Raw genomic sequence first — 16,805 nt, forward strand, 5'->3', positions numbered from 1 at the left:
ACCTTGTAGGTGTTTTTTTAAAAAAAAAATAACTGAAATGTAGTTATAGTGATTACTTTTGAGAAAAAGCAATCAGTTACTTTCAGAGCAATTATAATTGTAACGGTAATTACTCCTTTTTAGGCCATGTAATTGTAATTTATTACTTTTAAAAAGTAATCTTCTACGCTCTGCTTCAAAGCATTCTAATTTAAGTAAGTTGTAAATAACATACTGCATATTCTAATTCCAAAACGTTTGCGTGTGTAGTAGACATAGCAATGGTTCTCTGCACACTAAAGGCACTAAAATATGGCAAAAGATGAAACTAAAGCCTTTAGAGTAAAGGAGAACCCAAGAGATATAACGGAGCAGAATACATACATAACACAGAGAATAAAAGTTAGCAAAAAGGAAATAATTTTTTATTTGTTCAGAGGACAAAAGACCCTCAGCAACTACACCAATAGAAAACTGGCTGGTGAAATAGTGGGGGAGGGTTGGTGGGACTGTACAAATTCTTATAAAGGGCAGGTCCTTTTCCTTCCCATTCTGACTGTTACTTCAGCTATTGACTGTATGGCAGATGTGGGGAACTTCCAGATGTTGCTGAACTCCCATCAGCACCAGTGACTATGACCAATGGCTAGGGATGATGAGAGCTGTAGTTCAGCAACATTAGAGAGCGAAGGGTTCCCCACACCAGAATTTTGGTTTTATTGCTTCTCAGTGATTGGTGTGCTTCAGCAGAATCCCCATTCCCAGCGGAGCCATCCTGGTACTCTGTAGACGTCCATGCCTGCCCTCTGTCATCACAGTTGCTCCTTCTATGCGTCTATAATCAGATCAGGCTTTATCTTTTTCAGGCAACTAAGTTCTCTCACTGTGTCTTCAGTTAACTCATCAACATCCAGCCTGTGAATATAAGAACGAAACATTTTAATGCCCCCTATTCATGGCAACAGAGACCTTGTCCAACTTTAGGGTACATCTATATGTACACTACAGAACCTAAGCAATTTTAAAGGCAATGTAAATGTTATTGCTTCCTACTCAAGGAATCCTGAAATGTGTAGGTTTGCATGGTGGGGCTGAATATTTTCTAGTGGAGAAACCCTGTCCCCCAATCCCATTCCCAGGATTAGTTTCAAGGGATAGTTCCATAGGACAGAAACATTTATGATGATGATGATGACGACGATGACGACGATGAATTTATATCCTGCCCTTCTTCCCAAAGGAGCCCAGGGTGGCAAACATAAACAAAACATTTAACAAGAAAAGCATTCTAAAAACAGTTTAAAACATTCCAAAACATAATTACAATTCAAAACATTCTAAAGCACAGTTTAAAATATTTTAAAGTACAGTTAAAAACATTATTTCATTAGTGATCTTCGGGTTGCCAGGAACAATCCCCTTCAGCCATCAAATGCCTCGGTAAACAGAAATGTTTTCATTCCTCCTGAAAGTCAGTGGTGATGGAGACAGACATACAGCAATGGGTTAACCATTAAGCAAAATAAGCACGTGCTTAGGGCACCAAGGGAAGGGGGGCACCACAGAGTTTTTCCCCTAGTTATCATGCCCTTAACTCTCAACTCTTTCACTGCCACACTCAACTTTAGTCAATTTTTCTGTAATTCTCCTTATCTGCCGTGTTCGACTTTAATCTGAATTGTTAAAAAAAGTTTTCTTTGGTATGGTGAGTGACTAAAGTTTAAAAGTTTGAAGGTGTCAGACATAGACCTAGAGTTTAGTATGTCTGACTGTCTTACCAACATTTTTCTGCATGAATTTCAGTTTTTCTAATCATTATAAATATATATGATCCATATTCTTTTGTGGCTTTTTGCTAAGTACAGAAGCAGATTTGTTATGCCAGATTAGTTTTGAGGACTTGATCAAAGACTTTGCAATTAAAAAATCTAGGAGAAAACCTTTTAAAGTATAAAGTTATAAGTAGGCAACAATGTCAATAAGCATTATTTTGCATCTTTTGATCCATGTATGCTGAAATGCTATGTATCTTCAAGGTTAGAAAGCAATGGAATAAAAGATGTTTTGTTTCATACAAATAATGATATTTCTCCATTAGAATATCTTTTTAAAAAATTGTCCGCTAACATCGATTTCTGTAGAAAGAGATTTGTCAAAATTGAAGAGTATGCTCTCGAGATCACGTAATTTCAGTAGAGATAATATCAGGTCTTATTTTGCCTTATAATTTTTGAGAGGGTGATTAAAAATCATTTTCAATAAATTTTTGTATTTGCATTTTCCCTTATAACAATTTTATTAAGAAATGCATAAAACAGTGTTGAAAATTTGCATTTTTTTCTGTTGCCCTAGTTATAAATATTTTGTTTATATTGCTTACTGCTATTTAGTGTTAAATAAAATTAAAAAAACAAAACAGTTTTTATTTAATATAGTTGCGGGGTCTGGCCTGGAAAAAAACCTGAATTTTCAATCTCTTATTTCACCTTCAGCACTTAATGAGTCTTAATGTCTTGTCAGTTAAGCAATGGAAGGGCCGAGGGGGCACCATTGTTGAGCTGTGCTTAGGGCATCAGTTGGCCTTAATCCGGCCCTGCAGACATACCTCACTGGGGAAGGCATCCCACAAATGGGGAGCCACCACTGAAAAGGCCTGTCATGGGTCAGCGCCAACTGAGCATTAAAACCAGTACATAGGTTTCCAAGTTAGATTTCTTAAGACATATTGTTCTATCCCAGCATGTCACTTCCATGTGTATCTTCTTAGACAATAATGTCTCTTGACACTTTTTTTTTTAAGTTACATGGGGGGGAGTTCAAAAATTCAGAGAAGACTAATGGGCCTTATCAGGCTACTTACAATCTTTTAAGCTATTACTGGGCTTCCTTCTTCATTCATTTTCCTCTTTATTTAAACAACTAAACCTCTTATTCATGTATACACACCTATACTTAGTGGAATGCTGTTGATGCTTTTTAGAAATGCTATAATTTTGTTAGTTTGATTTTTTGTAAATTGTATTGTTTTTATTTGTATTTTGTATTTGTGTTTTTTATTTGTGTGTAAGCCACCTTGGGGTCCTTTTTGGTCAAAAGGCGGCCTAGAAATAAAACATAACATAACATAATTCTATAGGCCTACTCAGTACTTACCAGAACAAAATCTTGGTCAAGGAACAATCTCTAGTAAGAAGCACAGACCCAGTGTTCAGTGATAATGCCTGGGTGCAAAAGCCCAAGGTACATTTTTGAGTTCACAAATACATAGGAAATACATTCAGGATCACTGTGTATGTTGTTCAGCAAACTGGGAAAGTAGGAGCCAATGATTCAGTAAATGTTGTCTGTATTAAGAACAGGATGCCCTGCTCCTTTTGATGTGGTCTGAGCCACTTTTAGCCCACTCTTCTTTAAAATAAATCCCAGAGCATGATTATTTCTGTTTGATATATCAAGCAAATGGATCTTGTTCAAACCCTGAGATCCTCATGAAAAAGATCTTCTGCGGCAGGATGGAGAGGTTGTGGCCCTCCAGTTGTGGTTGGACTCCAGCTTTCATCAGCCAACAAAGCCAATGGCCAGGGATGATGCAAGCTGGAGTCCAACAACATCCCCATTGCTGGACAGGTTCCCCATTGCTATTCTGCAAGCTCTCTTCATTATATGCAACAGAACAACAATATTGTACCTTTCTCTGTGTATTTATGCTGTCAGGAACAGCCCACCAACAGATACTCAGTGCTCCATGTTATGCGATACCTCTGTTTTCCCTATAGATATTGGTCATCTTGAGTTCTTCATGTTAAATAAATAAATTATAGAAAAATGGACATGGACTGCCTTCAAGTTGATCCCGACTTATGGCTACCCTATGAATAGGGTTTTCATGGTAAGCTATATTCAGAGGGGGTTTACCATTGCCTCCCTCTGAGGCTAGTCCTCCCCAGCTGGCTAGGGCCTGCTCAGCTTGCCACAGCTGCACAAGCCATCCCCTTCCTTGCCTGCAACTGCCAGCTAGGGGGCAACTGGGCTCCTTAGGACTATTATATAAAAGAATTGGAGATGTAGTACAAAAGGCAAGCCTTTAGTTAAACAGTTATTCCCCCCTCCCCTTGGATTGTGTTTACTTTCACTTTGAGGCAAATATTCTCAGTGAAACTTCAACGGGAGATAAGAAGTCCAGGCGTTCAGCCAACCTAAGTTCTTGCAACTGATAGAAGTGAATTATGTTAAAATAATAGAGAACAAGCTTAGGATTCAGAATTAGTATACACGCTGAGAGGGAGAAATAAGAGTGTAGCATGGACATGAATATGCAAAGCCTAGGCTAAGATAAGCAAATACAATAAAAGCCAGCCAGCCATGAAGATCAAAGTCAGTTGTCTCTGACACTGACCAAAGAAGGAAGAACATCTGCTCTGGGTGTTGAGATCCACGCATACCACGGGTGAGAATACTCCTTTACGGAGGTGAAGCAATACCATGACTACTGATGTAGGCAATACCATGACCGGGGTGATCTCGGGGTTGTTGTTGGAGTCCCCGCGGCTTGTGGTGCTGGGGGACTTCAACATTCATGCCGAGGCCACCCTGTCAGGAGTGGCTCAGGACTTCATGGCCTCCATGACAACCATGGGTCTGTCCCAAGTAGTAACTGGCCCCACTCATGCTGCTGGTCACACTTTGGATCTTGTTTTCTGTGTGGAGAAGGATGATGGTGATCTTGGTGTGGAGGATCTTTTTTTGGCTCCCTTGCCATGGACAGATCACTACCTGGTTGGGTTTAGACTCACTGGGACTCAGAACCTCTGCAAGGGTGGGGGACCGATTAGGATGGTCTGCCCCAGGAGCCTGATGGACCCAGATAGGTTCCTGAGGACTCTTGGGGATTTTCCTGCCACCTTGGCAGGCAATCCTGTCGAAGCCCTGGTTGACCTCTGGAATGAGGAAATGGCCAGAGCGGTGGACACGATCGCTCCTGAGCATCTCCTCTCACGTAGTGGAGCCAAACCTGCCCCTTGGTTCACCAAGGAGCTGGCAGTGATGAAGCAAATAAACGGAGACTAGAGTGACGCTGGCGGAAGACTCGGAGCGAGTATGACCGAACACAGGCTAGAGCCTATTTGAAGGCCTACTCCGTGGCAGTATGGACAGCAAAGAAATCTTTTTTCTCTGCTGCCATTGCATCTGCGGGGAGTTGTTCAGCGGAGCTGTTTCGAGTGGTTAGGGGTCTTTTACATTCGGACCACCGATAATATACACCACTCAACAACCCGCTGTCAAGAGTTTGCACGACATTTTGCGGGTAATGTCGCTCAGATTCGCTCCGACTTAGACGCTAGGATTGATACAGTCTCAGGGGATGTAACTTTGGCGCCTGCCTGTCCAATATTGATGGATTCTTTTCAATTTGTGCTGCCTGAGGATGTGGACAGGATACTTGAACAGGTGAGAGCCACCACATGTCTGCTGGACCCTTGCCCTTCCTGGCTTATAAAAAAGGCCAGAGAGGGACTGGCTGAGTGAGTGAAAGAAGTGGTCAACGCCTCCTTACAACAAGGCAGAATTCCAAGGTGCCTAAAGGAGGTAGTTGTGAGACCTTTATTGAAAAAACCTTCCCTGGACCCCTTAAACATGGATAACTACCGGCCAGTGTCCAATATTCCATTCTTGGGTAAGGTAATAGTGCGTGTGGTGGCCTCCCAGCTCCAGAGATTCCTGGATGAAACAGAGTATCTAGATCCATTTCAATCTGGTTTCAGGCCTGGGTATGGGACGGAGATGGCTTTGGTCGCCTTGGTGGATGACCTACGCAGAGAACTGGACAGGGGGAGTGTGCCCCTGTTGGTTCTGCTGGACCTCTCAGTGGCTTTCGATACCATCGACCATGGTATCCTCCTGGACCGCCTAGCTGGGATGGGACTTGGGGGCACTGTTTTGCAGTGGCTCCGGTCATTCATGGAGGGGCGAACCCAGAAAGTGGTACTGAGGGACTCCTGTTCGACTCTTGGCCATTGGCCTGTGGAGTCCCTTAGGGTTCAGTTTTGTCCCCTATGTTATTTAACATCTACATGAAACCGCTGGGAGAGGTTGTTCGGGCGTTTGGAGTTCGGTGCCACCAGTATGCTGATGACACCCAACTCTATTTCTGCTTTCCACCTTCTTCCAAGGAAGCTGTCTTAGTTTTAAACCGGTGTCTGACATCAGTTGTGGATTGGATGAGGATGAACAAATTGAGGCTTAATCCAGACAAGACAGAGGTGCTCCTGGTCAGTCGTAAGGCAGATCAGGGAATAGGGATACAGCCTGTGCTGGATGGGGTTATACTCCCCCTGAAGACACAGGTTCGCAGTTTGGGTGTCCTCCTGGACTCAGCTTTAAATTTGGATTCCCAGGTTTCTGCAGTGGCCAGGAGGGCTTTTGCACATTTGAGATTAGTGCGCCAACTGCGCCCGTTCCTTGACCCGTCCGATTGGCCACGGTGACACATGCCTTAGTCACATCCCGTTTAGATTACTGTAACGCACTGTACGTGGGGCTGCCTCTGAAGACTGCTCGGAAACTTCAGCTGGTACAACATGCTGCAGCCAGAATGCTAACTGGGGCTGATTACAGGGACCATACAACTCCCCTGCTAAAAAAGCTCCACTGGCTGCCAGTTTGTTTCCGGACACAATTCAAAGTGCTAATGTTGACCTATAAAGCCCTACACGGCTTGGGTCCAGGCTATTTGTCAGACCGCATCGCCCTCTATGTGCCTGCCCGGGCCCTGAGAACTTCAGGAGAGGCCCTTCTTTCAATACCTTCATACGCACAAGTACAACTGGTGAGGATACGAGATAGGGCCTTCTCGGTGGCTGCCCCTAGGCTTTGGAATTCCCTCCCTAAGGAGATAAGAATGGCCTCTTCCCTGCAGTCCTTTCATCGACAGGTAAAAACTTTCTTATTTCAGCAAGCTTTTGATTCCGAAGCCGGCTAAGGATAGGCCCAAAAGGAGGTCATATTGCTCTTGTTTATTTTTTAATTATTCTGATTTTATGAGTATAGTTTTTAATATCAGAAACAGTTTAATGCTATTTTAAATTAGAGTTCGTTTTTTAATTATATCTGTCTATATTTATTTACTTATGTATTATATGCTTTTAACTTTGGTAGGTTTTAATTGTATCTGTTTTTTATCTGGAAGCCGCCGTGAGTTCCAATTTGGAAAAACAGCGGGGTATAAATAAAGTTAATAATAAATAATAATAATATTTGCATACATCCCCAATATCTGTGCTGTGTATGATCTGGATTCTGGTATACTGTTGTTCACTTGTAGCTACACATATGTATGCTGAATGCTTATAATAAATAGAAATTAGTAAGAGTCTAAGTTGTTGATCTTTCCATTTTTATTTGAGCTTTCCCTAGACTTCAGAAAGCTCTCAAGTGGAATCTCTGCTGACTTGCTTTGCCTAGTCAGTTCGAACTGCTGACAATAATCATGGAAGCTTAGGTGACCACAATGTTTGTCATACAAGTTATCTGGGTAGACACAGACAGAGGGGAGATGCAAGAATCCTCAATCTAGTGCACAGTTTCACAAACAGAGATGGATCGAGGTTATCTCATCCACATGTAAATATGTTCCTGTTCTTGACTTCTTGCATATATGTAACTTTTGATTATGTGAATTCTCCTTGTCTCTTGATGTTGCCCTGGCCAGTTCTACTCAGTATTTGATCTCCATATTTGCTCCCTTGGTTCTCCTGCCTTATTTTCTTAACTTTCCCTTTAAAGTCAGTGACATCTCTGCCCCCGGAAGGCTTAATTAGTCAGTCACAGCTTCTCAGATGAATGTTGTCATGACAAGGAACCAGCTGCAACTTACCCTATTGTCTTCATTCTGCAGCTTGGATGTTTCAGTCCTTCACACAGCAACTTCACTCCTGAATCTCCCAGTTGATTGCCCTCCAGCTTCAGCTTCTTCAGACTCTGGTTGGTGCTGAGGACAGAGCAGAGATCCCCACAGCAAGCTGCTGTGAACTTGCAGTTGCACAACCTGTAGGAAGAACAAATATGAATGTCTGCTTCCTTATTCCTTATTTGTAAATACATTTCCACAAAGTCTGAGGATGGCGACAGTTCTGGGGAGCCCTTGATATATTACACTCAGTTTCCCAAATTTCTGAATGATTCAGATTGATTGTACGTTCCTCAATATATTTCAATGCTGTTGTTTATGTTAATGGAACAGGGTTTTCTATGAAATACCATCTAATGAGAATTTCAGCTTCCAGGATTTTTTTATAGTGGGAGTGGGGGAGGGTAGAAAATAGAAAAGTTTCTAGTCCTCATTGCTTGTTATAAAGAAAAGCTTGATAACATTTCCAGGTTCTTTTCATTGTTATCTTCTGTTAACTATTTGTTACTCACTGCCTGACAATATTTTGCATGTTATTTGAAAACCTGAATTATTTACAATGATTTGTGATTCAAAGAAACAACAGAGAAAAAGCGTATCTGCACAGATGGGTAAAACCAGTGTTGCCAATATGCTTCGCATTACACATTTTAATAGGCAGATTTCTTACTTACGACAAAATTTGAAGTTTGCAGTCTGGGTGTTTCAGACCCTCACACAGCAGCCTCATTCCTGAATCTTCGAGTGTATTGTTCCATAAATCAATGTCTTCCAGCGTATGGCTGGTGCTGAGGGCGGAAGAGATCTCCCCACAACCAGCAGCTGTGATTTCAGATTCACACAAGCTGCAGGACACAAATACACTTAGCTTGACCATATACTATGTAGTGACAAAGGCAGTGGGGTTTGCAGAGCGATGGACAAGAGGGCTGCTGTGGATTATTGTGTGGTCACAAATATTGGATTGTGTCTGTTGAGGGAATTTCATTGGGAAAGACACAAAAAATGGCAGGAAGGGACTTAGCTGGAGATTGTATCACTGTTTTGCGGATGGACTGTGGAATGGAGGAAGGAATGGGATTGACATGTGAACAGATGCAGCCCCCTCAGAGTGATGGGAGCCACAGGACAAATTGGTCTGGAGTGGGATGGGCAAATCTATACATTTTGGTTTCTCTCCATTTCTCATTTGTCCAGTCTTAAGTTCAGCTCTCCACATTTCCACATCAGTTTGTGCCTTTTTTTTAAAAGAGTCCTCATGAGAATTCATCGACATTTTAGTGCAAATTTCTAATAATGTACACATTTTTCTATGCAATATTGACTTATCTACACATTTTTGAACACTACTTTTCCCCTAATACAATGCATTTTTGTATGTTATTTTCAGTAATATATGCATTTTTACACACAATGTACCTTAGTATATGCATTTCTGTTCACATTATTTGACAGGAGAACTGCATTGCAAAATTCAGAGAAGTGTGAATATTGGTTCAGAAATTGTGAATTAGGCAGGCTTGCTTGTAAATGCAAACCGAATCAAAATTCTCCCCCAACCCTACTTTGAGTGAAAGGCATGGACAGGATGACAGAATGCTTTTCCTCATGAAAATTATATGGTGTACTCATATGCAGCAGAACACAATTCCAGACGTATAATTGCAGTGCTTGTAATTACAACCTGAAATGAATTCAGCTCTTACCACAGTTTCTGTAACTTGCATTTAGGATGTTTCAAGCCCTCACACAGCAGCTTCACCCCAGAATTCCCAAGTTTGTTACATCCCAGGTAGAGTTCGGTTAATGTCTGGTTGCTGCTGAGGACAGAGGCGAGATCCCCACAGCAAGCAGCTGTGATATCACAATTGAACAAGCTGTGGAAGTCAGACAGTTGGTTTGTTATGTCCACACAAAAGCAAAAATAGACTACTTCAGCATATCTCTGTTGGAAGTGGGGCAAGAGCAACTGCTGTTTGGGTTCTTTTGTTTGTATTCCAGAAGGAAGATAGAGTTAAGGTCCTCCAACTGGCTAGGCTTGCCTACCTTTACCTGAGCTCTTCTCTACCTAACTTCCTTCAGTTGTAAACTGATGTGCTCAGGGAAGTTGACCTGCCCCTCCTTCCTTTGTCTTTTTCTTCGACTGTCTGAGGAGAAAGGAGACAACTTTGTCTTTGTTCTCCCTCCTGAGCCATGAGGGCAATGCCCAAGTCTGGGCACTGCACCTCCAACTTAGTTAGTTAGTGAGAACTAGGTATGCCTTGCCTACCTACTATGTATTTCTAAGAATAAAGTAGCTTTTCTTAATTTACTAAGTCTTAAGTCTCAGTGATCTAAATGCAGGGTAAAAGCCTGCTACTTAGGTAAATACACATACTGGCACACACGCAGCTCAGACTGCTGAATCATTCTGCATATGCATATTTCCATAACACTCTCATCCCCTGGGTTTCACTTTACATGTTTGTACCAAATCTAAATCACCCTATAGAACTCAATTCTGGCAGAAGTGCCAGAGCATTGGTGTTTCATAGTATGAATTGGTTATCTTCTGATTAAAAGGGATGAAGTTTTCTGATTTCTTCAGATCACCCCACTACTTTCTTCAAACACAAAACATTCCTATAACATGGAGCAATATTCTCCAGCTTCACATAACAAACTGGGCAAGTGCTTTCTTTGTCATCTTGCAACTGTTCATACAGGTGATGATGGCTGCTACTGAGCCAACTACTCAGGCAGCAAAAATTGGGTTCCATGCTGCTACATGAGTTGCCTGGAGGTGCTGAAACTTCCTGACACTGTGAGTGACAAAATTGGAAGTGATGGTATTAGTGCTTGATGGCAGAAAATGTAAGCCTAATTATTTGTTTGCAGGGAGCGGGGATGCAACCTGCTAATCCTATGAAGAGTTAATGTGATAGAATAAAATATTTGGATGGAATCTTGGATCCTCTGGTCCCTCCAACCCTGAAGAAGGAACACTGTGATCCCAAACAGAATCAAGTGAAATATCAACAGGCTTCTCCGTTATTTTTCTTGAGTGTGTAAAAGCACTGGGCTGGCTCCTGCTTGGGGCCCAGCACTTCTAGAATCCCTTCCCTCTAATTGGAAGGCCACAAGCCAGGCTTCAACAGTGCTACCCAACCCCAGAGGGACCCAACTTATTACTTGCTTTAGGATCTGCAGTTTGCCGTGTGGGTGCTTCAGCCCTTCACAAAGGACCTTCACTCCAGAATCTCCAAGTCTGTTACATTCCACATCTAGCTCTGTCAGAGTCTGGTTAACGGTTAAAGCAGAGGAAAGATCTCTGCAAGAAGCAGGGGTAACATTGCACTGAGCCAACCTGAATAAGACAGAAAAGATATTCAAGAAAAACCTCTCCCTTTCACATTTCTCTCAGTAATGTTTATGTATACTTGCTAGGCAATTCTGAAGCCTTTATTCCTAGTTAGCATTAGAATTAAACAGTTTTGAACACCGCCAGCCCCTGTTGCAGACATACCTGCTATTGTACAAATGTTGCATCTGTGTATGCACATTTAGGGATGATTTCTCATTTATTCTTGTGGGCTGTTTTGGTTCACTCATAATAAGCACACAGCCTGCTTCTTCTCATGCTCTTCTGTGTGGTCTCATTATGCCCAAATTTTGGGGTTTATAGCATGTTTTCAGGCCTTCCAAAGGCATGAGGAGGTTTGTCTTTCACATTCCTAAGACCCAACTTCCAACTGTTGGACTTTTTCAACCACTTTACCCTATTCACAGACACAGAGGCACATGGGATCCATCTGGTGCAAGGGGACAACAAACTCATTCCCTTCCCTTAGAGCAACCAAATGTCCCTGCAAGGCATATAGATAGAGTGATCCAATGGACACAGTGTACTTAGAGTTTCAAAAAGCTTTCAACATGGTATTTTACCAAAGATTCCGGAGTAAGCTTAGCAGTCATGGAATAAGAGGAGAGGTTCTCGTGTTAAGGAATTGGTTAAGTAGCAGGAAGCAGGAAGTAGGAATAAATGGACAGTTCTCCCAGTGAAAAGCTGTAGAAAGTGGAGTCCCCAAAAGAATCGCTATTGGGACCTGTGCTTTTTAACTTGTTCATAAAAGACCTAGAGTTAGGGGTAAGCAGTGAGGTGGCCAAGTTTGCATACTAGAGCAAAAAACTCTTAAGTTTACATATATGCTCAAGAGGTATGAACTGGCAGTGACTGACCAGGAATGAGACCTTGGGGTCGTAGTGGATAGCTTGATAAAGATGTTGACCCAGTGTGCGGCAGCTGTGAAAAAGGCAAATTCCACACCAGGGATCATTAGAAAAAGTACTGAAAATAAAACTGATATCATAATCCTGTTGTATAAATCTATAGTGCGGCCACATTTAGAATACTGTGTACAGTTCTGGTCGCCTCACGTCAAAAAGGATATTGTAGAGTTGGGAAAGGTTCAGAAAAGGACAACCAGAGTGATGAAAAGGATAGAGCGACTTTCCTATGAGGAAAGGTTGCAGCATTTGAGGCTTTTTAGTTTAGAAAAAAGGTAAGTCAGAGGTGACATGACAGAAATGTATAAAATTATGTATGGCAAGGAAAAAGCTGGATAGAGGAAAATTTTTCTCCCTCTCTCATTACACAAGAACTCATGGACATCCAATGAAACTGAATATTGGAAGATTCAGGACAGACAAAAGAAAGTACTTCTTTACACAGCGCATAGTTAAACTATGGAATGTGCTCCCACAAGAGACAGTGATGGCCACTAACTAGGATGGATTTAAAAGAGGATTAGACGAATTCATGGAGGAAAAGGCTTTCAATGGCTACTAGCCATGATGGTTATGCTCTGCCACCCTAGTCAGAGGCAGTATACTTCTGAAATTCAGAAGCAGCAGGAGGGGAGAGTGCTCTTGCACTCAGGTCCTGCTTGTGGGCTTCCCATGGGCATCTAGTTGGCCACTGTGAGAACAACATGCTGGCTTGATCCAGTAGGCTCTTATGTTTGTATATTCTGAAGGCAGATGCAGAAGCAATCAGTATTGATTTCCTTCACATTTTCATAAAGGTCATCTGCGTCATACATGTGTTAGATATGTGTATGTACAAATCCCACTTTACATATGATGCAAAGACTATCAGAGTAACTCTAAATTGTTCACATGGTCATCATAGTCCTGTTACCATGGGCTTTAAAAGGGAGGGAAAATCAAGGGCAACAAAGAGGTGAAAACTGTTTGGCTCTGCTGAGCTATCCCAATTGAGGGGGGAGGTGCAGTGGGGAAAGAAGGCAAACACGTCTATAAGCATATCATATTTTCCTGGGCCGGTTCCATGACTAGAAACCTACAGGAAGACTACAGAGCATGTAACGACACGATCCTCTAGCAGTGACATCTCTTCTTGCTGAAACAGAAATGGCTGAGATATCTGCAAGGCTAACTGGATCTGCCACTGAGGGCGAACATCTATAAAGCTAGTCAAGAATGCTGGGCAATTATCAATTTCCTTTACTCCTGTATGCAAATATATTTAAATGACACCCTCATATGCTGGATTAAGGACGCTGCAATCGTACAAAAGAGATTTCACCTTTGGACAGATACTCTTTCATATTCCTTGAGAGGAGACATTTCTTTGTATCCTGGAACACACCAAATTACAGTACCCCAACAGCACAAATCAACTTAGAGGTTAAAGAAACCCAGCTGTGGTTCACCTCAGTTTTTGCAGCTTGCAGTTTGGCTGCTTCAATCCCTCACATAGCAGCCTCACTCCAGAGTCTTCCAGTTTGTTATATTCCAAAGCCAGTTCTGTCAGTGTCTGACCGGTGCAAATAACAGATGCAAGATCCCCACAACAGGCAAGGGTGAGCTCACTTGTTCCCACTCTGCCAGAGAAAACAGACATATAGAACAAGTGTAGCTGAATCTGTGGCTTATTCATTTCTCTGGGCCCTTCCATTCCTCCCTTTGATGTTAAGGAGATATATTATTGTGAACTAACATGAAACAATAGCCCTTCCACTCTAACTCTCAGTAATAATGCAAATGAATTTCTTCACTTTTACAGTCAATGTAGCAAATAATTGATGTGTGATGAAGGGAGGGCTGTCTGCCTACAATATCTGTGCTGCACCTGTGGACGGTTATAAGAACTCAGACTGGAACTCATCACTCAGGTCTTACCCGTAACATTGTATTCACTGTAGCTAAGATCTCAGCCAGCACTATGAGAATCTCTGCTCTGGTCCCAGAAGATTCTTCTAGGTGTGTGAGAAATTATTTTGCCCTGACAATACCATGCTGGTGATAATATAATTTGACTGTTATGTAATTCTAAAGCAGTAATAGGGAAAGGTGAGGATTCCTGGTATTAGACATTCAGCTCAGTTCCCATCTGATATCACACACACACACATACCCCATGGCAGGGTTGGGGAATGGGATGTGGCCAGTGTGCTGGATCGTGCAGGCCATATTGAAAGGTGGGCAGGGCCACCCACATGTGCATCACCTGCCACCACATGATTCTTCCTTTGCAGCCTGGCTTGTTCAAGCTGTGCCTGTGAAGGAAGGTGTTTCCTTGGCAGCCAAAAAGCACCAAATTCTATCAGTGGCTAGAAACGAAGAACTGGGAGTGAGCTCCTGATTCTTTCTTTCCAAATTAGCCCCATATATTCTGTGCCTGATTTTGTATGGGATGGAGGAAGCACCCATGAGCCGGACATTCACACATGTATTCTGCCATCACAAGGTTTAAAAGAAGCGTAGAAAACTCTGCAATCGCATGCATGTGTGTACACCTGAACTTACTGATAATGCCATTGCAGTACCCGACTGCAGCCTAACAGAAGGCACATGGCAGAGATCTCATAGCGGCCAGTTTGAATGTTCCCACTTCACAAATTGCTGGTTTACTCTGGTTTTCCCTTGCAGGAAACAGAAATTCATAGGCATTTGTTATATTGTCAGATTTTTATCCCTCCCCATCAGAAAGGCATGGTTGATTTTCTTGTGTTTTCATCACAGTAAGTAAAGCCACGATACTACAGCCCTAAGCACCAAGATACCAAGCTATGATCTCCAGGACTGTTGGATCAATGGAGTGAGCTGTTCAAGGGCTTCGTCTGGAGGAAATCCAGATCCCACTTACAATAAAGTTTGCAGCTTGCAGTTTGGATGTTTCAGTCCCTCACATAACAGCTTTACTCCTGCATCTCCCACTTTGGTCCTTTCCAGGTTCAGCTTCATCAGTGTCTGGCTGGTGCTGAGAACAAGGATGAGATCCTGACAACTGGCAGCTGTGAGATCACACTCTTCCAGCCTATGGAGGGAAAGTGTGTGAAATTAATGTTTATTCCTTTTTAAGCCACTTGTTGACCCTGTGTTGCTTATATACTTCCAGCTGCAATCAAGATGAGCTGCCTCCAGTTTGCATTGTGGCACAGAAAGGGCAGCTATTGGCACTTACACTTTCCGATGCCCTCCCTACTGAAACTTAGATGAGCAAGTCCTTTCTGTGCCAGAACACAATTGCCTTTGTGTGAATGTGAATCTCTTTCTTTTCTCTCACTTAGGCTGCACTCACATGAACAAAGGCCGCCAGTGTTCCTGCAAGTGCTATCAAAGGTTTGCCTTTTGTGTTGATTGTATACTTTCTGCACAATGTTTTCCCACAAGATGACTCATGGTCAGTGAAATCACGCATGGATTCCCTGGAATCCTGCTCTGCCCTTTTCTCCTGTAATCCATTAGGCTGTGTTTGTATAACTCGGTCCGTATGAGGTGGATTAGGAAGCAAGGAAGAGATTGCTAATTGGAGAGACCCAACTTTGCTTATGATATTGATCCATATCCAAAGAGAAAAGGGGGTAAAATGAGATCCTAGAAGTATTCTCAGAAAATGCAAAGCCGGCTCTGTTCTGGGAACAGAAATATGAACATAGGAAATGAGATCACCCTCAGCATGATGTCTCAGGATATATGCCCATTTATATAAATTATTGTCCTTTTGCCTAAGCAAGGTTCTTGAACTTGGATCAGGTTTGATGAGACTAATTATCTTGACCATTTCAGTCAAGTTTCCAGACTGTTTCTGAAAATGGGACAGCCTTGGTGGCCCTAGTTGTAGGCCTATGAGAACTAGACAAGAGAATTGCATCCATGATGGTTCTACCAGCCACTCACCAGTCATTGATAAAACTGACTACAGTCTCCTTCTGCATACTATATCAGGGCTGGGGGCTACTGTTTTGTGTTGGTTCCAGTCCTAGTTGGGGAGCAGATTCCAGAATCTGATGCTCAGGAACGACTTTTTCTCCTCTGCCTTTGGTCTCTTGAGTTGATTGGGGTTATATCTTGTCCCCTATGCCATTTCCCACCTATATGAAATTGCTGGGAAAGGGAATTCAGAATTTTGGTTTATAGGGTCACCAGTTTGCAGATGGCTCCTGCCCTCCCCCCCTCTCCTTTTCATCACAAGCCAAATAACCAGTGGAGGTCCTGAATCAGAGTCTGGAATTTATGATGGGTTGGATGTGGGCTGAGATTTAATCCAGCCAAGAAGGAAGAGCTTTTGGTCAGTAGGAAAGCTGAAATGGAATTGGTGATGCAACCCATTTTGGATGGATTAGCACTCCTTCTGAAAAATCAGATTTGCAGCTTGAAAGTGCTCTTGGACACAGCTTTGCTCCTGGATGGTAAGCTGTGGTTTTGGCTGGTGGACCAGCTGTGCCCTTTCCTGCAAGAGGCAAATCTGGCCATTGTCATTCATTCATTCATTCATTCATTATTTATTTATTTATTATTATTTAATTTATATCCCGCCCTTCCTCCCAGCAGGAGCCCATGCCTAGGTTACATTCTGTTTGGACTGGGTTCGCTAAACTTTTTCAAGCTGACGGCTGCATTGACCTATGGTCAG

General features: G+C 42.4%; 1 protein-coding gene across 1 annotated transcript in view; it reads right to left on the reverse strand.

Annotated features, from left to right (window-relative positions):
* Nucleotides 1-382: 382 nt before the first annotated feature.
* Nucleotides 383-16,805, reverse strand: part of LOC133377971 (uncharacterized) — a 95,801-nt gene continuing 79,378 nt past the window's right edge. Inside the window, exons 23-29 of the mRNA XM_061612758.1 lie at nt 15,036-15,206; nt 13,600-13,770; nt 11,061-11,231; nt 9,592-9,762; nt 8,560-8,730; nt 7,853-8,023; nt 383-894 (exon numbers count right to left, since the gene is read on the reverse strand). Of these exons, the coding sequence (XP_061468742.1) occupies nt 807-894; nt 7,853-8,023; nt 8,560-8,730; nt 9,592-9,762; nt 11,061-11,231; nt 13,600-13,770; nt 15,036-15,206 (1,114 nt within the window). The 3' untranslated portion in view covers nt 383-806. The remainder of the gene's footprint in view (nt 895-7,852; nt 8,024-8,559; nt 8,731-9,591; nt 9,763-11,060; nt 11,232-13,599; nt 13,771-15,035; nt 15,207-16,805) is intronic.

Source organism: Rhineura floridana, chromosome 2 (assembly GCF_030035675.1).
Source record: "Rhineura floridana isolate rRhiFlo1 chromosome 2, rRhiFlo1.hap2, whole genome shotgun sequence".
Taxonomy (NCBI): domain Eukaryota; kingdom Metazoa; phylum Chordata; class Lepidosauria; order Squamata; family Rhineuridae; genus Rhineura; species Rhineura floridana.